Source organism: Phodopus roborovskii, unplaced genomic scaffold (assembly GCF_943737965.1).
Source record: "Phodopus roborovskii unplaced genomic scaffold, PHOROB, whole genome shotgun sequence".
Lineage (NCBI taxonomy): Eukaryota > Metazoa > Chordata > Mammalia > Rodentia > Cricetidae > Phodopus > Phodopus roborovskii.
In genome coordinates, this window is record NW_026126567.1 from 27,003,382 (window position 1) to 27,029,993 (window position 26,612).

At 35.0% G+C, this 26,612-nt stretch overlaps 1 protein-coding gene across 1 annotated transcript in view; it reads right to left on the minus strand.

Annotated features, from left to right (window-relative positions):
• Csmd3 (CUB and Sushi multiple domains 3) overlaps positions 1 to 26,612 on the minus strand; it is a 1,059,412-nt gene that overhangs the window by 878,879 nt on the left and 153,921 nt on the right. The window contains exon 3 of the mRNA XM_051202442.1: positions 15,015 to 15,127. Coding sequence (XP_051058399.1) covers positions 15,015 to 15,127 — 113 coding nt within the window. The remainder of the gene's footprint in view (positions 1 to 15,014; positions 15,128 to 26,612) is intronic.

Sequence of the window (26,612 nt, forward strand, 5' to 3'; positions counted from 1 at the left end):
GCCGAATAGCGTTAGTAGAAACTAGCATGTATAAATTTATATTTGAACTTTTGCTTTCCACTCTTTTTTGATATAACTGGAATTATAAAGTCATATGTTACTTCTTATTTAACTCTGAATGTTACACACGAAGTCTATAACTTAACAATTATAATTTTACAAATTCCTACATGTGCTTAGTATGAACAGTTCAAAGGACATCTTGAGCGAGTCAGATATTTCCTACTACCAAATCAGTCGCAGAGATAAAACTGAGCTTGTGAGGACTGGCAAGTCCTTATAATTGGAATTTTGTTCCTCAATCTTCTAATCACTTATCTTACAAAATGTCTGTGTCACGATGGATTAGTGCTTTTCACTTATTCTATTGCTTCTCTATATTTAGGAACGTTCCCTCTGACACCACTGATCTTTGTGTAGAAAAATGCACTCAACTTAATCATAATTGATAATTGGTACATAATTAACTCAAAACAGGATTTTTTTCTAAATCTCGATTGTATTTATATGCAAGTAAAATTTAATATTGAAAAGCTATGTCACACTACCTATTCCTGCAGGATTTCCTCAAGGGTATTAGCAAATAGCTAATGAATGATGGTTAGACACAAAATCTTTTTAATATTAATCTTTTAAGGAAAAAATAACAAAATCTATGCTCAAATTAAATAGTAATTGTAAAATCACCCAATAGACATTAAAACTACTTCATAGTTTATGAATGGTCTCAAAACTCCAAAATGAGTACAAACTCTAAAAAAATTATTACAAAGATAGCATATAATATAAAAATACTGTATGTGAACCCAAACCACATGAAAATACTCTTATCAGAACCTTCCATTCATTGGTTACCCATAGTTTCAACAAAATATACATTAACATTAAAATGAGCAAGGAAAAGTGATTGAGTTGCACTAAGACCTTAAATATGTATTTTGACCTCTCTGTACAGTATTAAATAAAGAAACCTCTATGCCACGCAGAAGGGAGTGCTATAATTGATTCATGTGTTGAAATTGAATACAACTGTTCATTTCCTTTGTAACTGAAGTATATCATTTATTAGTTCTCACTTTAGCATACACAGCTACAGGGACCATTGTACCATGTTTATATATTTGTATGATCATACTTGCTTCTTACTCATCACCCTCCTTTTCTGTTTTCTGTCCTTTCTCATCCATCCATTTCCTCTTACGAGTTCACCTCTTCCGCTTTTTGATTAAATAACCTTGTCTTTGCATTCAGGTCTTTAGAATTACACTTTCTTCTCTTTACTACATTCCATTTTTTTAAAGATCTTCCACTCTTAACATTGTCACATATCTACTATTTATTCATCATTTCTCTACATCAGGGGTTAATGAAAACTGTTCTAACTAAGGTCATCAGATCATTGAAGCTGGTACGACATGATTAGCTTTTTGTTTGTTTGGTTGGTTGTTTGGTTGGTTTGTGAGATGGTGATTATCTGAGTATACCCGGCTCTATTGGAACTCACATTGCAGACCAGGCTCGGCTTAAATGCACAGAGATCTGACTGTCTCTCACTCTCAAGTGCTGGGATTAAAAGCATGAACCACCACTAATAATATTCTCATTAAAACTCTATGTGGATTACATGATATTTTGATATTTATAGAAAGAAATTGTTTTGCTATTTATAGAAGTCAATATCCATGAATGAAAGAATTTTTAATGATAAAAAGAAGTTAGAGAATGGGAAGCAACAACCATTTTTGCATTTAAGTATGGAAAGTAATTGTACTCAAATTTGGACATCTTATAGGAAGAAAAATTATAGAGTTTAGCTCCAACCAATCCAGATATTCCTATTAAAAAAGTTAAATGTGGCTCAAACATGTTCTTCTAGAATAATATAACTGATGAACTGAACCTGAGAGTTGTAAATTAAAAAATTAGAAACAATGGAACAGTTACTCGTCCTGTGTGGCACAAAAGGGATCCTGAGCTTTGCTTCTGGTGTTTAAAATAAACATTTTTTTCATGTAGGGATACCTTCAGGTGGTTCTCTTTAATACTGAAGTAAGGAAAAGCCTAATTAAAAATAATGTTGAAGAAAAAGAAATGCAGGATAAAGAGGAAGAAGCTTTAGAAGCATATGCTTGAGTCTGTCACTGACTACCTTGGGCTGTAAATGTTTAACAGCTTGCTTGATAGTTGGAAAAGGGAAGGAGAGAAAATAAAAGAAAGGAAAAAAAGGAAAGAATCTGCCTTTTAAAGTTCTCTGACTTACATAAATAACACCTACTACCCGACGCTTTATTTACACTAATAGTACAAACGTTGCTGGAATGGTCAAGTCCATAAATTGTTCTTTTGATAATCCGAGCCTTCTCCAAGAATATTACTGTCTGAAAAGTGTCTTGATTCTGTTAATTTTTCTTCATGTGAAGATTTTAAAACATAATATATATTTAGCAGAATTACTTGGCATTGAAGAAATGAGAATATGAATTACACTAAAAAAAAAAAAAAACAATTAGCCCATTAGTACCTTGCATTGTTTTTAATCACCAAATTGTAAGCAATGTAAAAAAAAACAAAACAAAACAAAACAAAAAAACTTACTAAGGATTTTCTAGTATCAAGGACCATGCTGGATGATTAAAATATGCTTTAGAAAGCATTCCATGCAATGTTTATAAATAGAACTACATACAATATGACATTTCCTATTTTGAGACAATTACCAACTCTGATGTTCCTTTTCAGTCTCTCCCTTAAATGGTATCTATCTCCTTATTTCACCTGTTTTTTCTGTGTCCCTGTGCAAGCTTATGTGATCCATGTGCTTGCAGGAGCACACAGAAGCTACAAGCAGGTATTTGTTTCCATAGAATTGCAGTGACAGTTTGGAGTTACCATATGGGTTTTATAAAACAAACCCAGGGTCTTCTGCAATAGCTACTTGAGCTGTAACTGCTGGCCCATCTCTCCATCCTCTATCTATTTTTATCTTACTCATAGTGATTTCTTTCTATTCTAAACTTCAACTTAACATCAAAAAATAAGAGCATCTTCCCCAAACATATTATTTACCTATCATTAAAACTAGAATCAGACTGATAGCTGGGAATCCAGCATGGGACTGACTTAAACCCCCTGAACATACATCTTAGGTAGAAGGCCTGAGCAGTCTAAGAGAACTCAGACAGTGGAACCAGGATGTATTCCTGGTACACAAAAGGACCTTGTGGGCACATCCCCTATGGAGGGATACTCACTTAACCTAGAGACAGGAGAGAAGTCCTAGTCCTTACTTCAAATAACTTGACAGATTTAGATGACTTCTCCTGGATGGCATCACCTTACATGTGGAGTGGGGGGGGAATGGGAGGGGAGGGTGGTCAGGGTGCATGTGAGGGGGTGAGAGAGGGAAAGAGGGACAGAGGGAGGGAGCGAGAGTGAACTGAGATCAATATGTAAAATAAAAATTAAAAATAAATAAAATAGAATCATAAAATTTAAAGTTACATAGATGTGTAAGGTAATCTAGTCTCAGAAAGACAAAAATTGTATATTTCTCCTTATAGATAGATATTAGCTTTCAAGCTTTAGATGTGTTTTATTTAGAATAATCACAGAGGTTAAGTAGGTAGCTACCTACTAAAGGGACAGCTAGCAGGAGGGTGAGGATTTCCCAAGGAAAGGAAGGTACAGTGTTCTAAAGACATTAAAGGGAAAAGAATAATAGGATTAAAAGGGGAGGGTATGAGAAAACAATTTAAAAGAGGGAATATGGGAGAGGGCAACTAACACTAAAGGCCTCATGAAAAGTCACATGGAAGCCTATTATTGTCTACCACAGAAACTTTCTAAAATATATGCATGCATGCAAGGAATGTGATTAGAGTCCCCATATAATGGAGGAGACAATGCTTTACCTACCCGTTATATGAAACCCGGTGATACCCCCCAGGATCAAGAATGCATTACAACTTGCTGAGTCCTTTGTCAAAGAGAAACTGAGCTGGTATTCAAATAGATATCTTCCCCCTGCTGAATATATTTTGCATGCTGCTGAATGGGAAAAGCAGTTGCTAATATCATATAGCTATGACCTGTGTAGCCTATCACAGTGACCTGCATGCAGAATGTAATGGTTTAATAGAGTCACCAAAGTTATGGAGTAATCAACTGCTTTTGGATTGGATTTAAGGTTGACCTTAAATTATCAACCCATGCCTGACACAGCTAAAATAACTAAGAATTTGACATTTGGATACATTATGAGCCCTAATAAGGGGGGGGGAACCTATGGCTATAAGTCTGCCAAATGAACACAGCATCAAATAACCACCAATTACATACTGCTATACTGAAATATCAATTTAACACTTAGCCCTCATGAGATAAAATTCCTGTAATAGATGTTAATTAACACAGACAATCATAAATGGAAAATCAGCAGAGAGCAAGAGAATTTGAGCACTCAGAACTAAATGGGATATCTCTATCAAAAATCTCCCTGAATCTGAATCTTGAATAAACCATTTGAATGGCCAATAAAGCTTATGGCAGCTTGTACCTAAAATAGCTGTTACCAGCGCATTTATGGTTATTATGGTTGGTAGCTTGAAACTTCTGCAAAGGCCTGTGTTAAAGGCTTAGTTTTCAGCCAGAAGAATGCTTGGGGTATAGTAAAAATTTAGAAGATGAAACATTCTGTTCCTTGACTGTCATGTACTGAGACAGTTTGCAACAGAAAAGCTCCTTGTCACCCTTGCATACCACAGGTCAAATGAAAGAAAGCTGTGTCCACAGGCAAAAAAGCTCAGAAACCCATCACCGAAATAACATTTTTCTCTCATGAAGTGATTGCCTCAAGGTGTTTATTCATAACTAAGGAAAATTAACATATCTGTCCTTTCAGATACTGGCACAGATTGCTCATCTGGAACATAAACACAGGTTGAAATGAGTGCCAAAGTAATTGATGAACATTGTTTCATTAAATGTTTAGTAGTTATAAGTAGAAACTCTTGGGAACAATTAAGGAATCAAAATAACTTAGGAAAAATAAGTGCAAAATATAGCAACCATGGGGACACAGAAAGAAAATATTGTAAGGAGACATAAAACTAGGATGCATTCAATTCTTTAAGACTATACTTTTAGGTAAGTATAAGTTATGTGTCTGTGTGACTGTATCCCATATATGCCCAGGAATCAATAAAGTTAGAAGAAAGCATCACATCCCATGAGGCAGAAGGTACAGGCAGTGATGTACTCTGGGAGGGTATCAAGCATTCTTAATCATTGGCACATCTCTCCAGCCTTGGATATATATTAAATTACAAAGATGGGTAAAATAGAGAAAATTGTTTCTTAAAGTTGGTACATTGATATTAATATTTATACTAGTTAGTTTTCCACAGCTGAGACAAAACAATTGAGATAAGCTATTTCTAAGGAAGAAATATTTTGGATTTTGGTTTCAGAGGCTTTTAGTCACAGTCACTAACATCCATTGTTTTTTACCTGTGATGACCCATCATGCAGGCTGCTCACCTGATGAAAACCAGGGAACATCAAAGGGAGAATTGTTCAGACTTGGTAGATTGCTATATTGCCTTGAAAATAACAGATTCCATTAAATATTAGAGCATAGTCAGGTATATGGGAAGAGAAAGGAAGAGCCAATGAGAATAAAGGAGATCACTCTTTAGAGCTGTTTAGACATAAGTAATAGAAGGATAGTACTACAGCTAAAGATAATGCAGACTTGAGAGATGTTTGCTCATTTGATAATGTCTACACTACCAAGAGCTAATATGGGATGCCTTTGTGGAAAACATTGGGTGAGATTTATTAGAAACAAATTGACAATACATAAAAGATGCACATAATCATGCACTGTAGTAAATTTTATTTACCAGCATTTTATTGGCTTTGGGTAACGCAGTAATACCATTTCTCATGACTGAGCACAATAATAAAATTTAATACACTTTTTAAATGTACAACCATGTCAAAAATTGACTTGTGTGAAGAATGTATCCCAGTGTTATGTAAAGAGCTCTTGGTGAAAAAGCAGACTTGTTTAGTGGAAAATGAAATCTTCACTTATTGCTATCATTACCATACTTTCCACTGTAAATAAAAAATATTTTTTTGGTTCAAAAGAGTAATTCAATAATACAGGGCTATAGTTAAAGAGATTTAAAGATAATTGAAACATAGTATATGATGTTTCAGGTTAATTCTTCTTTAAATTGTCAATGTAGAACCTTTTAAATTAGGCACTGATAGACTGCTTTGAATTTAAGGAAAATAAAGGTTACAGTCATAATGTTGGTGAGCTGAGAATTCATATTTACATTATAGAAATCTTTACACTATCTAATATAAATAAAACTCTTATATCAGAAATCTTTCTCAAACTCATCTGAAAGAAATTGATAAATCTTCTGCTTGCTTTAATTAGGCATATTTGTAGTATTTCACTTGAAATATCTCTCACCTGGACATTTACTTTTGATTATTTGATTTGATCTTGTATCAATTTTGCTTTCCACTGTTACAGGTTAAGGAAATAGTGGTATATTCTCCTATCCATGAACTAATTGTATAACAAAGCTGTTGTACATTCAAAATATCAATGATAAATTATTTCTTATGTAATGTCAACTTTATACCATACTTTTGTTCTCCATTTAGATATTTACTAAATTTATAATTCAGACAATGATCAAATTTTATATTAGAAACAGAAATTTTATATATACCCACACATATATATATATATATACTATATTTTATATGATATATATTTCATATTTTCGTTTGGACTGAAAATTACTTATTGCCGATTTTTTAATATAATAATGATATTTTAATCCTACTAGGTTGAATAACTTATTATCCCAGTATCTGACATGTAGAGAAAAAAGGATCTTGAGATACAACCAGCCCATATTTTGTTTTTTCTTTTGTTTTTTACATCCCAATCCCAGTTTCCTCTCCCTTCTAACCTCCTCACCAACCCCCAAGCACTTGTCCCATCCTCCTATGAGGGGTGATCAAAGTCTCTCACCCCATATGGGACAGGACCTAAGCCCTCTCCTTTGTATCTAGACTGAGAGAGTATCCTTCCATAGGGAATGGGTTTCAAAGGCCATTTATACACTAGGGATAAATACTCAAACCGCCTATTTATACAAGAATACCCTGTCATTAAAACAAGAGGGAAGGAATGACTGTTGAAATTACTACATTAATCAGGTTTCAGATTTCATTTAGTTGAATCTCATTCTTTTCCTTAGAGACATGTTTCCCATTTATCTTTTGATGTTGGAAAGGTTTTTCTCTGCTATGATCTGATAAGGTTATACTGTATTTATCATTCAGTTTTTATATTTACCCCTTTACATTCATCTTGAAATTATTCTGTGGAAAATGTATAGAAAATTACAGGAAATTCACATCAATCATCCAACATTCTAATATTACCACACACTAAAAGCTGCAAAAATTAGCACAGAAAGATAAAGAGAAGGAACTTATTACTAATCTAGGCAGATACATAATTTTGAAATGAAATGGACACAGTGCACACTACAAAAAGTGTTGAATATCCACCCACCACCACAACCATAATTTCCACAGTTATCCAAATGGGCACTTAGAATTCCTATGTTTCTTTCTTCCCAACCCCCTTCTTTCTCTCTGTCCATCCTTTCCTTTTTTTCCTTTGGTTTTTCAAGACAGGGTTTTTGTGTGTAACCTAGGATGTTCTGGAACTCACTCTGTAAACCAGGCTGGCCTCAAGCTTTCTGAGATTCACCAGCCTCTGTGTCCCATGTGCCAGGATTAGAGGCATGGACCACCATTACCCAGTTTAGAATTTATTCCTTATTAAACACTTGAAATTTGCAGGCAAATGGATTGAACTAGAAGAAACCATCCTGTGTGAGGTAACCCAGTCACAAAAAGACAAACACGAGCCTTCATTCAGTAGCTGATGGAAGTAGAAGCAGACATCCACAGCTAAACACTAAGCCAAACTTCTGCATTCCAATTGAAGACAGAGAGGAGTGATGAGCAAAGGGGTCAAGACCAGGCTGGAGCAACACACAGAAACAGCTGACCTAACAAAGAACTCCACTCTGATAGCTGAGAAATCAGCAAAGAATCAATCCAGATTTCCTGAATCTTGCATCTGCCTGTGTGCGCTTTCCTGTGTTTTATTCCTTTCAAAACATGATATATAATACATACTCCCTCATTATCTGTGCCAACAGTTAGCAGTATTCTATATCAGTTGAGTTTTAACAAATATTCATTAAATATTTGCAATATGCCAGAAATGTGCTGAAATTGGAGAGAGGTGTATGAATGTATAAAATTTATCATGTGACCTGAAGGTTCCTGAAGATTTTTTGTGAGTAAAATATTCATATCATGGATAACAATATTGAGACAAGGTATAGACACTGTGAGCATAAGGAGGGAAGGTCAAACATTGAGTCATAATAGTCTTTCTGATACGACTTCCTGAAAATGATTGCATTTGTATGAAGTTGGGAAGAAAATGCACTAATATTCATACACAGAATTCCTGAACATAAGAGAGACTGGAGTAAAAAAAAAAAAAAAAAAACTATCTTTCAAGAGAAATTCACACAATCCATAGCTAGAAACCAGACTGGAAATGCCGGAAATTGTGGAGATTGCTATGCTTTGCTAAAGTATGAGAAGTACAAAGAGTTACCCCTTTTTGTCTGACAGCATTATAACCATTGAAGTTTTGCCTGTAAATATGGTAAAATATTGCTCTCTTTTCTGAAATGGACACACACATAAAATCAGTGAATCCATATGTCTATATCCAAACCCATATTTTCACTATAACATTATGTTTATGGAGTAGATTGATCTTCAGATTAGAAATTTCTTCTACCTCTAGTCTTCCCAGCTCCTCTCCACTCACTCTCCAATCAGGATCCATTCCCTTTCTGTCTCTCATGAGAAAATGAAGAGGCTTCTAAGGGATAAGAATGAAATAAAATAATGAAATGGGGCAAGACAAACAAGTAAAGAAACCCAAGGAAAGGTACAAGAAACATTTATAGACACAGAGACCTGCTCATTTACCCACTGAAGAATCCCACTAAACTGGAAGCCATAACATATATCCATAGGGCCTGTACTGTAAAAAGATAAAAAAACACAAAGTAAATTAAAAAAATAAAAATATATAATTAAAAACAAAGCTCTGACATGAGGGTATAATCAATTTCCTCTTTAACAAGAAAGTAATTTTCAAATTTAATATTTCAATGGCTAAATGCATATACTTTGTAGAAACCAAACGATAAAGGAATTCAATTTGACAAATATGCCAAAACAAGGATGCTTTCTTCACAGGATTGATATTCCTGGCATCAAGTTTCCTTAAACCTCACATCAGTCCTTACAAAATGCATTTAACAAATGATTTAGTATTTGCAGCGTTGCAGCACAGCATTCTCTTGTTGCAACTCGGGTGTTTTCTGGAGAAAGACTGATGAGATTCTGAGTTGTATGCATTTGCTCAAAATCATGCTGAAAATTTCAAATCTTAAGACTTGAAAATGGATCCTGTCATTCAAAACAAATAGTGAGAGACACTGATGTTCTCAGAAAAAAAAAATCTTGCCTAACCTTTCTATTTCGATTACTTATTACATGGGTGTCAATTAGGAGGCCTGGGCAATCTATGGGGCTTGTGGTAGTGGATCAGTACTTATTCCTGATTTATGAAAGGACTTTGGGAGCCCATTTCACATAGAGGGATACTCCCTCAGCCTAGACACATGCTGTAAGGTCTAGGCCCTGCTCAATTGATATGACAGACTTTGAAGATCCCCCATGGAAGGCCTCACTTTCCCTAGGGAGCAGATAGGGATGGGATGGGGGTTGGGAGGGGGAAGGAGGAGAAGGGGAGGAGAACTGGGATTGACATGTAAAACAAGCTTGTTTCAAATTTAAATTACAAAAGTATAAAAAGAATGTTTCTGTAGCATTCTTAAATACATTATAAGATATATTTGTCTTTGTTCAAATTACTTTTTAACACATATTTCAAACTGTTCTTGTTTTAGCCATAATTTTTGTACTATGACATATTTTGTGAGAATTGTTTAAGTACAAATAAAGTTAGATATTAAATAGACAAGAGCAAAGAAAGAGAGAGAGATACCATTAAAAAATAGAGGGAGACATTATAAAGGGAGCCATTCTGACTCTACAAAAATGTCCAAAGATGTACAAGGATGATGACCCCAACTAACAATCTGAGCAACCATGGAAAGGCTACCTTAAATGCCCTTCCCTGATAATGAGATTGATAATTAACTTACATGTCCGCATAGAGCCCTCATCAAGTAGCTGTTGGAAACAGAAGCAGACACCTATAACTAAACACTGAGCTGAACTCCTGGAATCCAATTGCAGAGAGGGAGGAGGAGTCATAAGAAAATGGGTCAAAACCAGGCTACAGAAACCCACAGAGACAGGTGCTCTGAACTAGTGGGAGCTCATGGAAACCAGTATTGGACTGGCTCAGACCCCCTAAAGGTGGGTCTCAGGTAGAAGGCCTGGACAGTCTAAGGGACCTCTGATTGTGGAAACAGGATATATCCCTGGTGCATGAAAGAATTTTGGGAGCACATTCCCCAAGGAGGGATATGCTCTTAGCCTAGAGGCAGGAGGGAGGGCCTAGTCCCTACTCCAAATGACTTGACAGATTTTGAAGATCCCTCCAGGAAGGCATCACCTTCCCTGTGGAGTTGGGGGGTCAGGGGCATGGGAGGGAGAGGGAACTGGTATCAAGAGGTAAAATAAGAAAAAATAGTAAATATATAAAAAATGAAAATAAAACTACTCCAACATATATACAGATTGTAATAGTTGACTCAAATTTTTGAAACTGGTCAGTGTTATTTTTTTTCCTTTGATTCTTGCTTTCTGAAAACTTACACATGATTTTCTAGGGTGAGAAAGCTCACATGACATCATTGTGACTCGACAATGGAAAATTTATGTGAAAGCTGCACAATTCTAGAGTTGTCAGCCATATTTATCATACTACTGAATTAAATTACAGAAATGATGGTGATTAACATGGAGCCTGCCATCTGGTCAAGGTGCAGAGCATAAAAAGTTACTGGAAACTCAGCCCTAAAAGGAACATCTGTACAGAACTCCCTCCTTCCAAGTGTGTTTTGGATACAGCAGAAATTCACATAGGTTCTGACAGCATAAACAAAACATACACAATCTTGAGCCAGACCTAATTTCAGCACATCGAGGGGAGTTGAACACTCATTCTCACTCCTAGCAGAGGAGCCATTGGCAACTGTTAACTTCTAGAAGAGAGTTTTCTCTATGAGTGGAGCCTCTGGTAAGTCAAACACTCCCCATTGAAAGACCACAATCCAACATCCGAAAGGAGCAAAATGGCCTTGATTGGTTAGTGATAAAAAGAGAGGGAGAAAGAGACAAAGAGAGAGAGAGAGAAAGAGAGAGAGAGAGAGAGAAGACATAAGGAAGGAAATGAGATTGGGGGAAGGGAAGGTGGAAGGCAGGGGGAAGGGAGGGAGGGGAGAAAAGAGGGAGGGTGGAAGCAAGGAAGGGAGAAGGAAGGGAAACATAAAGAAAGAAAATATGCACATTTGAGTAGGTTGGAGGATATGAATGGGGTCAAGGTTTTGGAAGGAGTTGGTGTAGAATCAGAAATGTCACCAAAGCATAAATAAGATTCTCAAAGAACAAATAAACTATTCCTCAAGGAGACCTGTGTTTATCATATGTGGAAAAGCATAAAAATACGTATTTACCATTGTTCCATAAAAACTGTGCTTATTACCTGGGCCCTTATCGACTTTTGACAGTTGTATGTTGACTATATGACTTAGTATACATTAGTGTTTCTCAAATTCATTGATTCAAAAAACACGATGTTTTTTTCTCCCTTTTTAAAATTGACACTAAAATGCACTAAGAGCAAATCTCTGTGAATAAATGTTTTCAAACAGTAATGAGAAATGTAAGTTAATATAAGATAATAATAAGGAAGGATAAAGAAATATAAAGGTTGATATTGAGAGCAAAAATAATGAGTATAAATTTCATGATTCACAGTCTGGTTCTAAGAAATTAAACAGAAAATTCTTTTTATTACATGGCAAAGTGCTTCCCAAAGTCTATATTATTAAAGAAAAAGGACTGATCCATCTGTTAATTTAATGGTCTACAGTAGCATAAAGTTAGTAAACATACAAAATTTCTTGTAGAATATTAGTTAAAGATGTGTTGCATTCTTAAATGTTCCATTTGTTTTACTCTGTAAAGCTGTGTTACTTTGCCTCTCTAAAACACCTGATTGGTTTAATAAAGAACTGAACAACCAATATCTAAGAAGTACAAAGTAATAGAGAGGTGGGCTAGCATGTAGAGAGAATAAATAGAAAGATAAGAGAGAGAGAAATGGAGGAGCATGAAAAAGAGATGAATAGGGGGCCAGCCACCCTGTCATACAGACAGCCATGGAGTAAGAAGAAAATAAAGATACATAGAATAAAGGTGAAATTCCCAGAGGAAAAACATCAGAAAACCTTGTTAGAAACAAGCCAAGCTAAGGCCAGATATTCATAAGAAGAATAGGCTCCCTGTATATTTTGGGTGGTAAGCGCCCCCCCCAAAAAAAACAAAGATTAAAAAAAGAAGAGAAAAACAAATAAGGAAGGAAGAAGAAAACTACAACTCCTGGTGAAGATCACAGTTGGATTTATAGTTTTCAGCCATTTATTTCACACTGGAGAAATTGATTAGGACTGTTTGATTATTCAGTTCTATTCTTTTATTCATAGGAGGAGAAACATGGGATTTGGAGAGGATTGTCACAGTTTTTTGTTCTATTACCTCAGAAGTAATGAGATCTAACTACATATATACCTACATATATATGACATCACTGTTAGAATGATTCCGTAAGCCATCAGCTTGTGCTGAGACACATGAATCATGGTGGAAGGAGACATATCTATAGTAGGTATGTGTGGCTTCCAACTCAGGAAGCATGTCTCTCAATTGCACAAGATTAAAGGATTATAGCCCAGAATAACAACCAGAATCAGCTTCCAAGATGAGACATGCCATACATTCTGATGAGAGCTCACTTCCCAATTGTACTTCACTTCCTGAGACCCTTGAACAAGCAACCTAACTGATATCATTAAGACTTCCCATCTACAGAGCTACAGGACCATACATTTGTATCATATAATACTAGGAAATTTGCAGTGAATTGTGATGGCAATTCCAGAAACATGACACACTGCAAAAATCTCAAAGTATGGTAGCCAATCCCTCGTTGCTACCTGATTAAATGTGTCATATATTTAAAACATTTCAAAATTGCACTTGAAAATTTTAGGTCAATTTTTCTGGAAGGAAAAAAGGTGGCAGATTTAACAATGACAGACTGAGAAATTAAGTGTTCATTTTTAAAATAACAATGTAAGCTATTGAAATATTTTTGAAAGTTAATTTATAAAACTTGACAGACAACTAGAAAACATGATCACATCAAAATTCACCAACTATTATTATATTTTTTCAATATACTTTGTACTTGTTTGAAATATAAACTAACCTAAAAATAAAATTTGTTATTAATGAATGGAATGTATGATTTCTCTTAAAAAGCACTTAGAAAACATTTGCGTTCTTAGCATCCTAAGTATTGTCAAATTTACACTTAAACCTTTGTGATTGTGATAATGAATATGTATGAATTAACTTGCCAAGTATAATTAAAAAAACTTTGAAAAATTCCTTGCAGAATAATTACAATGAAGAAGGTAAATCTCTGAATCAATTTCCCCTTGAAAGAGGAAAGAGTTCAGAAGTCTACACAGTAGAAAATTGTCTTCAGAACTTCTACATAGGATGTTGTTTATGATGGATATTTATTTTCTGTTTAATATTTTATTTCTCTGATAAAATATATTTATAAAAAGAAAGACAATACTGGACCATATAATACTTATTTTGCAAGCTTCTCAGATGTATAATGTTTAAATTTGTGTTGCATTTGTGCTTGTGTGTGTGTGTGTATGTGTGTGTGTGTGTGTGATTGCTTTCTGGTATGTTCTGTAAACATCCTGTATACACTGCATTAGTATGTAGGTTAGAAGAAACTGTCCTGTGGTGTCACTTAATACTGCAATGTATATAGAAATAATAATGATATTTATTTGTAGATATCTTAATGTCAGTGTTAGACTAGCCAGGTTAAATTATGAAATCATACTCCTAGAAAAAAAACATCGTAATCTGATTGAATACCACTGTTGTTAAAGGGGCAAGTTTCCTCATATAATGTAAATGCTCTTGCTGAATATTGAAAAAAATGCATAACTCGTGATTGCCATAAGAAATATTCAGTATAGATTATTTTTATCATTAGACATTTCATTCATTTAAGAAGAAAAACATGTATTTATATACATTTTATCAGCCTCAGTAGAGCTGGGATTTATCTATACCACTCTTTGATCACAGTGTATTTTACTCTAAAATGTGGTTCATTTAAACATTATACTGATTTAATTCTTATCTCTTAAGTAAACAAAGGAGAGTGAGAGTTGTTTCTATCCTAAGGCGTAGCATGGATGTGAAAAAGTCAAGTCCTCTAACACTCACCATTTATACTACCTTAGTAACTGATGAGAAAGCAATATCCTTGTGGCTAGAGATCCTGATACCCTCTTCTGGCCACCACTGGTACTGCTGCGTATCTGTGTTGTACATACATTCATTGGGCAAACACATATATTTTTTAAAGCCATCTTTTCATTAGATAGGAGACAACTATTTGAGCTCAGCCACTCTTTATGATCCTTATGGTAATTAGTATTCCATAAAAACACCTGGAAAATTCTGGCTTAAGTACATTAAACTGGGAATTGGTATCTTTTACATGACAATAACTTACTTACCTTCATAATATACTTTAAATCCATGCGCACTAACAGCAAAGTCACTCGTCAACCGTAGTGAGAACACAGATTTGGTACTTGTCACTGGTGGTGGTATGTGGAATCCTGTTAACCTAAAAGGTAAAATGGAATTCTTAGTGATATAACTATTAGCATAACAGGGTGTCTAGGGGAATTAGAAGTTATGTTATCAAGTTTTTTCTGCATATTTATGCATAGATACATTTTCAACTTATAAATTAGCCATGAAGGTGCAGCTACATATTAAAAACAGAAGTGTATTATATTATGCTTTGTAGTGTCTATCACAATATCTTTTATATTAAAATTCTCATTAGTTCAAACTTTAGGAATGAGAATTGTAGAAGTCTGTGTTTAAGAATATTATATACCATTAGAAGTAGAAACTGGTCCTGTATAAAAAACATTTGTGAAATTTTTATGTTATGGTTATAATGTGTGTGTAGATCAATGTTTTTGAACTAGCAATGTAGAACTTGAGGGATAGAAAATATAAAGGAAAGAAGAAATCAAACACTCAAGTTTAAATACTTTAAATTAGTTATTTTTTTCCAAGTGAAAATGGTTTCCTGTGACAAAAAGCTTCTAATTCAGCAACCAATTCCCAAAATATATATCTGTTTCCCCTTAAGACAGTAAATGAATTTTATAGGCTCAGGGGTGCTTTGCGAATATTTCCTATTTATTGTGTTATTTGTTAAGGAGTAATATATAGAAAATTTCCATGAAGTCAATTATTTACAACATCAAGTTAATTACAGTTAAATGCATTATTAGCTTATGACATACTTAAATGTAACTAGATTATTTCTTTCTTAATGTCAGTAAAAGATAAAATGACTGTAACTACTAGTACTGATCCTAAGTCACTAATTGAGCTATGATACCATAAAAGCAGTTTCAAGTGTCATTATTCTTCCTGTACTTTGCCCGAAATGTTAATGCATAAAAATGGCAAATAATATCCAGAGTATTAATGGAGGTTGTTGTAACTGGGGACCCCCTGAGGTAGCAGTGAGAATGTATGAGAGAAGAATTTTAAAAAAAAATCCAATACACCAGGAAGAAAATCAATTTAAAAATTATAATTTGTACTAAATAACTGGCAGTAGCTTAAAGAAAACTAATTTTAATATGAAAAACTAGAAAAATTAAAAAAAAAGAAAACATATCTTTGCTTTCAGAGCCAATTACATCATATTTTGAGAACAATGATTTTAAAGAAATCATAGCATCTGTGCAAAAACAATAGCATTAACTTATTCATCTTAATATTAACACATATTTGTATTCTTTAGAGCTTTTCCAATATATTTTCATTAAAAGACTTGTAAATCTTCTTGTCCAATTTGAAAAAAATATGTTTGTGGTGTGTATGCATGCATGCGTGTGTGTGTGTGTGTGTGTGTGTGTGTGTGTGTGTATGTGTGTGTGTGTGTTTGTGTGTGTGTGTGCGTGTGTGTTATAAGTGCACCAGGAGTGTATGTTTGCACATGTCCTTGCTGGTTGCTCTGCACCTGTGTGCTTGTGAAGGACAAGCATCAATATTTGGTATATTCTTTGATCATTATCTACTTTATCTGGGGGACTATGGTCTCTCACTGACCCCCAAACTCACTGATAATGAGTCTGGCTTGCCAAAGATATCAAGGTAATCCTGCTGTCATCCCAGGTCCCACCCTTCAGCACTAGTGTTAAAGACATGTACTGCTATTCCTGGGTTTGACGTGGGTAGGATAATTCAAAATCTGGTCACTGTGCTTACTCAAAGAATTTTCCAACTGCACTTTTGACCCAGACCTTAATTAGGAGTTGTTTCCTAGGCTTATGGTTAGAGTTGTGTCTGTTATCAGAAGAGTATACTACATCTGTACTTATAGTGTGACTAAAATACATCTCACTTGTGTTAACATCAGTCAAAATTCTCAGCATGAACAAGACACTTTAGAATTCAATGACATTGTCCTAATGTATCAGATACTGCATAATGTTCAGAATGGAGAATGGATATGTTAAATTTATATCCCTGGTTCAAGTTATCACAAACATATACAGTGCTTATTATTACCCCAATATAGGCTTTCCCAGGGCACAGCTCAGCTGATTCTTTGCTTAGAGTCTCAGAGGCTACAATAAAGTTGTCCCTTAAACTTAATGGCTTTTTGAAGTTGCTGAACTTTGAAGTTGCCTCATATTCAAAGCAATCAGGCTGCTGCCAGAATCTAGCTTCATATAGTTGTGGAATTAAGCTCCTCTCATTGGCTAAAGAACTGAACTGATCTCAGACTCAGGATTTTGCCTGTATTCATTACTTCTTTTGTGGCCCTCTTCATCCTTCATTTGAGCTGGAACTCATGATTCTTTTCTTCTCATCCTTCCTTCCCTTTAGCTTCACTTTTCAGCTTATCTCTCATTTGCCTTCAACTAGAGAAAGCATTCTGCTTTTAAGTTCTAATGCAATGTGATTACATTAATTAGATCAGCCTATTTGAACATCTATAATCTTTACCTCCAAGTTTTCCTGTACCATCCTATCATACATTTTCAACTGTATTTACAGAACCAATACTCTGTCAACTTTAATTATTAGTGAGCATTAGCTAGATATAATATTTCAAATTGAAACTTTAAGTAAGCTTTAAATACATATCTAAAGTAAATATGCCCTTTAAATTAGGGCAAGTACTAATTGAAAGGGACATGAGCAAATGTACAGTATGATTACAACATTTTTCCCCTTACTTTTGTAGTTCATAAAAATTTATATGAATAAAATATATAGAAATTGCTGAATTGACATATTTCTGATTAAGGAATAAAACATTGCTTATAATACAGAATCTGGTTTCATGCCCCATTATTTATTGTTCTTCCAAAGATACAGCCATCATCCTGACTTCTATCAAATAATAGATTTTCACATTTAAAAGAATTATATGTACTGAAATACGTAAAAATTATGCTGACTCTGGATTCTGTGACTTAATAGCACATTTGTTCTATGACAACAGAATAGAACCATTGATCATTGCTTTGCAGGATTCCATTCAATGAATATTCCTTTCTTATTTATTATCCAGGAAGTAGATGTTTGCTCTCCAGGTAGATCCTTTATAAGCAATATTGTCATAGACATTATACATGTTTTGAAAAAATATTCACACAATTCTATAGGGAATATATATATATATATATATATATATATATATATATATAATTGAAAATTCAGTGGCATCACTAATAATTTCTCAATTAAACTGTTTCTGCACTGACAAGAGATGACTATAACTTTTGCACCTTTACAGCTATTATATCTAATTGGACTTAAGTCCCACTCAATGGGAATTAAAACACCTGTTACTGGAAACCTAATTACAGAGGGCTAGTGAGGTCATGTATCTTAAATAAGAACCTACTGTTTCCACTTTATTAATGCAACATGACTTTAACTGCACTGTAAATACTTATCTTCATACCAACAGGTAAGTATCATTAAAGAAACCTCTCTTTTCAACAGATCATTACAAAAAACACAACTGGTTAAAATACTAGGATCATGGTGTGTCCAGCTCAACTACAACACACCACTCGCATCTCAGGCTTGGCGAACATCATAGGAAAAAAAAGCATAAAGACTTTAGGAGCCGCAATGCCAGGAAACATGCTGTGAAATTGTATCTTCCAGAATTGACAGAGACACTGCAAAAATGGTCCCCGAATCAATATGGCTAACGAAACAAGACCAGAAAAAGTTCACCACCAATAGACAAGCTAATGTGGAAGGCAGAAATTTATGGAGCCCCACCCTTAGGCAAAAAACTACAGCTAATTAATGAATGTTGAGAGTAGGAGAATAGTTTTAGCCCTAATTGATTAACTAATACCAAATGGTATGCTCTGAAATTATATATATATATATACACACATATATATATATATATATACACATATATATATGTATGTGTGTGTGTGTGTATGTGTGTGAGTGTTTGTGTGTTATATGTATACACATATAATTCTGGGATGTATTATGTACATATATATTATATAACAGAAAAATGTGTGTGTGTGTGTGTGTTTGTCACAGAAAGTATTTGGGGAAGAAGCAAGGGGAAGTATACATGAAAGGGATCAGATGAAGAAAGAAGGGAATTATGTTATTATATATTACTTTAAAGAAAAGTAAAACAGAGATAAATATTCAAGTATTTCCCATATTGAAGGGTACAGATTGTTTTTCTACAAGAAAAACACAATATGAAAAAAGTGAAGTTCATATATTTCTAAAGCACAGATACATCAAGAAACTTTGTCAAATCAAAACTAGACAGGTAAATCATATTTGATAAATCCTATGACTGATGGTCTTTGATTCTAGGCTTAGAGCCACAGAACTCTTTAATGTGTCATCTTACATGGCTAATGGAACATTACAGACATAATCAAGAACTACAGAGTTGGAAATTGTGCTGTACTATTTGAATAGCTCCAGGGAACTCACAAAATACAGGCAGTGGTTAGAGAGAAAGATGAAATTACAGAATCAGATGTGAGGGCGATACAATTTCTGCCTTTGAAGAGGGAAGCAGAATGTAAGTCAAGTAATATCAGGTAGCTAGGAGAAGCTGGGGAAGGGAGGAACAGTTCAACTCAAACCTTCACACACACACACAAAATGTAGCCTTGATCAACTGGACTTCACTCAAAGGAATCCAACTTCAAGTGCAGCCCCTGTGGTGTTAACATTATCACACTGGCAGGAGCTATTCCCACCAATGGAAGATGGTGCACAGCTCTCTTTGTACCTTAGAAACACGAAGTATCCATGTAAATATCAATGTGCTCTGTAATTTACCATGAATCCCTTTGGAACCGAGTGACTTCTCTGCAATTCAAGAATTCAGAATGTTTTACAATGTTTACTTGTTATGATTTAAAAATCTCTCTACATTTGATGAACATGCAATTTCATCACAGAAAATTTAACAGAATGACAGGGATACATTTTAAAACAACTTTCAAGTTCACATTAAAGATATTACCACAACTGAGGGTTTCTTTCATTTCTAAGTTTTCCATTTTATATTACTTCAAGTATGAGAGTATGTTTATGTACCATTGGTACACTTGAAAGCCAGAAAATGGCATCAGATCCCCTAGACCTAGAATTACAGACATTTTTGTGTCACTATGTAAGTGCTGGTACTCAACCCACAGTATTCTTAAAGAGCACACAGTACTCTTAACCACAGACCATCTCTAATCACAGAGCAACATTATGTTTTTTAATGAACCCCAGGGTAGCCTTCCTTTTTATTTTATCATTCTCATTAAATCATTAAGCATTTTACATGAAAATATTATTATATTAATTATATATATTTGACTATAAATTTGTACTTACACACATATTTAAATAACCTATTTTAGGTAGCCTTTAGATAGTTTTATCAGTAATTATCAAATATGGTGGAAAAATAATATGAAAATTATTTTATAGTAAAGGCTAGTTGTCTGCAGGTACACTTAAAGAATTAGCATGTAATGAAATTGTATATATGTAGAGATTTCTTTTTTGTGTTTTACTTCAAATAGTGAATGAAGAATATGATAGTTATAACATGGGTATTTGCAAAGATTTCTTTTTTCTCTCTACTATAAGACTTGATTTGGAGAAACATGAAGATCTATATCCAATAAGAATATTCATTCATTAAATTATTATAGGTGATATTTAATTGTTTTTATTTCTAATTTGGTTCTAATCTTCAAGAAAACTGTCCAGTGATCTCACTATTCTAGTTTACACTCCAGCTAATGCCCATCATAAAAGAAGCCACCAGTAAGTACCTATTCAATTAGTCACTTGAGTTGGCCAAACATATCTCACCCTAAGGTTTGTAGATATTTGATAAATAGAGTGCAGAAAGTTTATAAGAGCCAGAGGGGATGGATTACACCAAGGAAATGGCATTTTACAGACACAACAAGGCAGATGCATATATGAATTCCTGATCATTGTGACAAGTGCATAATACCTATGCAAGCTTCAGTTGTAGAGACCCACATAGAGAGCGGGCAAATGCACATGCAATCCCCCCACCAGCTGAGGTGCTGTAAGCATTTGCTGGTTACTGGTAGTGGAAGAGTAAGAATTTACATTCTTTGTAATGATGAGTACTCTAGTAGGTTGACCAGAGAGCAAGCTTCAATCTCAAGATTTGCTGAGCAGCAGGTGGGCTTGATGGCAACGAAGACAGAGACAGCAACAGAGACACAGAGACATTTAGTTGGGGATGTTTGTGTGTGTGAAAGGGAGAAATAAGATTACATATAGGGACCCAGCAAACTGTACCACCCTGTTAGATTAATTTTCAGTAGGGAACTAGCTTTACTAGCCATTGGTGATTATTTTTTCATTAATGCACTGGAAGGTACAGTAGATTCTACTTCTTCCTTCTGTGACTTCATAAACATCACAAGGCTCGGTGACTTAACATTTGGTTGGTTTTAAAATTCATGCTCTTATCTGAGTCACATGCTTCCCCCTGTAGGTTTATGAGGACGCAAAGATGAATTGGAAATAAGTTCTGCCTTCACTGACAAAAAAAAAAAAAAATCATTTGTCTCAAGGAAAACCATAGTGAGGAAAGAAATGGATTGGGGTCAGAAGTTATAAGTTTGTTTCTAAGCCCCAGCACATGTCAGCAGCATAAATTTAAACAGCTTACAATGATTTCTGAGCTGTCATTCTTTCAACAGCAGAGAAAGTATGGCTATTCTATAGATCTTCTTTTGGCACAAATGCTACTCAATCTACTATACTGCTTCATCACATATTCTTGTGAGGAAAACCTAAATGACAGAACAATCATTTAACAATCCATAGCTCAGTGAATTCCCACAATGTCTGAATCAGTACAAAAGACTTTACAAAAAAAATACTTTTAAACCTGGCGTTGGGGGCACACATTTTTAATCCCAGCACTTGGGAGGCAGAGGCAGGTGGATCTCTGTGAGTTCGAGGCCAGCATGGTTTACAGAGCGAGTTCCAGGACATCCTCCAAAGCTACATAGAGAAATCCTGTATGAAAAACAAAACAAAACAAAACAAAAAAAACTTTTATACATAATATATCATGGTATTTTACCACCTAGAAATTGTGAATACAGGTGATATGCAAATATATTTGCACATATACAAGCAGATCTCATATTTTAAACCTTTCAAATCATATTAGCTTTGTTTGAACATAACTTTTTCAATAATTGCATCTTAAAAGACACTTCAAATAGACTTGCATAAGGTGCAGAGGTTCTTCTTAACTTCTGAGATCAAAAAATGAACATAAAATAATGTCTTCTGAACCAGTGGCTTCATGGCATTATTAGAAATTCCTTGGCAAATAGAATTTGCATCACTTTTGTGAATGGCTTCTAATCAGAATCTACTGGCTAAGCAGTTAGATCAGATCACTACAGTTTTCTTGCCATCTTTTGAGAAACTAAGCTTGTCTCATTTTGTCTTACAAAGATGGGGAAAATTTATAGCTTTTCATTAACTTTAAGAAATTAGAAGGTGAATTTAATAAATCCCTTAAAATTTACATCAATGACTTATGTTGAAAGAAATAAAACAATTACTAGGTAATAAATTTAAAATTGAAATAGATTTAAACTGTAAGGAAAACCACTTACATTGTCTGTGTGTGTGTGTGTGTGTGTGTGTGTTTTCAATAAAAAGTTAGGATTTTTCTGAGATAGAGATATGATGACATATTGCATAGAGAAATAATAGAAACCTTTAAATAAGAACTACTGGACATATCACCATCCCTGATTTTCAGTAGTACTACAAATCTGTTAAAATAAAAAGAACAAGAAGAACACTAAAATGGTATTAGTATTGATACAAAACCAAAGGAAATGGTAAATGGAGTAAAATTGAGACCAAGAAATAAATCCACACAGCTCAGGACACATGTTTTTCTGTTTGTTTGTTTTTATTTGTTGTTGTTTTGTTATATAAAGGAACCAGAAATGCACACTAGGAAAAAGACAGAATTTTAAGCCAATTTTCCTGGTCAAACTGGATGCCTCCTTGTAGAACAGTACAAATGTATCCTTAGGTGTCAACCTACACAAAATTCAACCCCAAATGGATCAAATCTCAGTGTAAATCTTGATCTAATGAACCTGATAAAGGAAAATGTAAAGAAGAGCCTTGAACTTGTTTTCCCAGGAAAAGACTGTTTCATCAGAACACAAACAACATAGTTGCTAAGAACAACAGTTAATAAATGACACCTCAAGAAACTGAGAAACTTCTGCACTACAAAAGATATCATCATTCTGACAAAGCAGCCCTCTACCAAATCTAAGAAGATGTTTATCAATTACACATCTAATAGAGGACTAATATCCAAAACACACAAAGATCTAAAAGAACTATCAAGAGGGCAAATCACACAGTATAAAAATCGGGTAAGATGTAAACAAAGAATTGTCAATAGAGGAAACTCAAACTCAAATGGCTGAGAAACACTTAATGAATGGTTAACATCCTTAGCCATCAAGGAAATACAAATCAAAACTACTTTGAGATGCACTCTTACACTTGTCCCAATGGTTAAGATCAATAATACAAGGGACAGCTCATGCTGGCAAGGATTTGGAACACTGGGAACACTTCCTATTGCTGGTGAGAGTGAATACTTGGACAGCTGCTATAGAAATATGTTGGTTCCTCAGAAAATAAAATGGAAAATTATGTACTTTAAGACCCAACTCTACCACTCGGGCATATACCCAAAAGATACTTCATTCTACCACAAAGACAATTGCTGAACTTTGTTCATTGCTGTCTATTCATAATAGCCAGAAACTGTAAATAATCTAGATGGCCTTCAATGGAAAAAATATGTGGATATATATGGATAGAGAAAATGTGCTGCATTTAGAGAACAGAGTTTTACTCATCCATTTAAAAAGGCATATACCCAAATGATTCTCAATCATACCACAAGGACACCTACTCAACTATGCTTATAGCAACTTTATTTGCAATAGCCAGTACCTGAAAATCACCTACATGCCCCTCAACCAAAGAACAGAGAAAGGAAGAGTGGTAGATTTACACAATGGAGTGCTACTCAGCTGTTAAAAATGACGACACTGGGAAATTTGCAGGCAAATGGATGGGACTAGAAAAAATCATCATGAGAGAGGTAACCCAGACCCAGAAAGGCAATAAGGTATGTACTCACTCACAAGTTGGTATTAGCTGTAAAGGATAACCAAGTTATACAATCCACATATCCACAGATACTAGGTAACAAGGAAAGCCCAAGGGGGGGGGGAGTGAATGGATCTCCCTGTGAAGGGAAAATAGAAGAGATATCCTGTGTGGACTGGGGGCAGATGGGGATGAGAATTTGAGGGATTGGGTTGGTGATGTGTGAAAGGGGACAGTATTGAAAGACAGAAATTGAAAAGAGTTATTTCTGGGTCACATAGAAACCTGATGCAAGGGAAATACCCAAAGGCTACAAGGATGACCTAGCTGAGACTCCTAGAAAGAGAAGATGAATAGCCTGAACTGGCCGTTCCCTGTGATGAGATTGGTGACTATCCTAATTGTCATCTAAGAGTTTTCATCCAGTAACTGATGGAAACAGATGCAGAGACCCACAGTCCACCTTTAGGCTCAGCTTAGGGAATCCAGCTGAATTGAGGGAAGAAGGATTGTAGGAGGCAGAGGAGTCCAGGACATCATGGGAAAACCCATAGAAACAACTAGCCTGGCTCGTAGAAACTTACAGAGTTTGAATCAACAACCAGCAATCCTACATGGATCCAACTCAAGCCCTCTCTACATGTATGTGACAGTTGTGGTCTACCGGTAGAACTGTTTAACAACAGGAGCAGAGGCTGTCCCTAATGCCTTGCATGGTTTTTGGGAACATAATCACCATAATGTATTGCCTTGTCCAGTCTTAATACAAGGGGAGGTACTTAGTTTTACTGCAGCTTCATATTCCATGCTTTGTTGAAACCCATGGGGTTCCTGCCCATTTCTGAAAAGAAACATAAGAGAAATGGAGTAAAAAGGCACAGAAGGGAGATAAAGGGAGAGGAGGGGAGACTGGGGGGTGGGAATTGCATTTGGCACATAAAGTAAACAAATTAATTAAATGAAAACTAACAGCTTGAAATTCACAAGTAAACATTTGGAACTAGAAAAATAATTATCCCAAGGGAGGTATACCAGATCAAGAAAGACAAATATATTGTGAATTTGCTTGTAAGGCTGTATAAGTACCACACACTAACCAATTGAGACACTGGAACATAGGAGCTGTTAAGCCATTGATAACCAAGCAACCATCCATAGAACTGCAAAGATTAGGTACAATGTAAAGGTCTAGAGGGTAAAAAGATCTCATTATAAAAGGGAAATAGAATAGGTAGATATGGTTGTTTGGGGACTAAAATGGAATAATCAACTGGAAAATGGGGAGAAATTGATTAGGGAGGAATATGGGGAGAGTCAGCTAAAACTAAGAGCCAATGGAGGTATTTTAGAAACCTAATACAGGAGTAGCCTTCTAAAATATAATCATATATGAAAACAATCTAAATGAAATTGCAAATAATGGGAGACAGTCCAAACTGGTTATCTTTTGTCACCAAAGGAAGTTTCAGTAGCAGGATTTGATTAAATATAATTGACTTATTAGCCATAGGCATGCCATGGGAATCCACAAACAACACAGGACACAGATTGCCAAGACTATAGACTGTTCCCACAAACTGAAAGCAAGGACCTGTTGCTTAAATCGATAGCCACAAAACTCATTGAATATGAGAAATTTGAACTGGTGTGTGTATATGACCTTCATCCTTACATGTTAACACCTTTGATGTAGGAAGTACTCTGTCTGCTACCAATAGATAAAGGTAAAGATTGGACAACCAGAAAACCTTTGATTTACAATAGTGTTCTGCCTACAAGGTATTCTGGAGCAAGGGTGGAACAAAACTTATGAGAGTAACCAACCAATACATGATTTGATTTATAGCTCATTCCACAGGATGGAACCCATACCCTAAGCTTCTTTGTAGACCAAAAATCTGAGACAATATAGGCCAGGTACTGAGAGTAAAAACAAATACTACTGTGCTAAAACATGTAGCAATAAAATGATTCCTAATGACATTATGATATACTCATGTGGCAGTGCCTTGCTTAGCCATCCAAATATCATCAGATAGCTTCCTCCTGTGGTAGATAGGAACAGATAGATACAGAGATGCACAGACAGACATTATGCAGAGAGAGAGAGAGAGAGAGATACTTTGGGACAATCAGTCTTAACTAAGATGTTTCCATCAAATCCCACCACCCAGGGCTCAGGGAACCCTGAAGAAGAGGAAAGAGAATGAGTTATGAAGTCAGAGTGGATGGAAACACCAAGTAAACAAAGCCCCCTAAATCAACATAGTCAAAGCTCATATGAAGTCACAGAGACTAAGGCAGAAACACAGTGTCTGCACGTGTCTATGCCAGGTTCACTG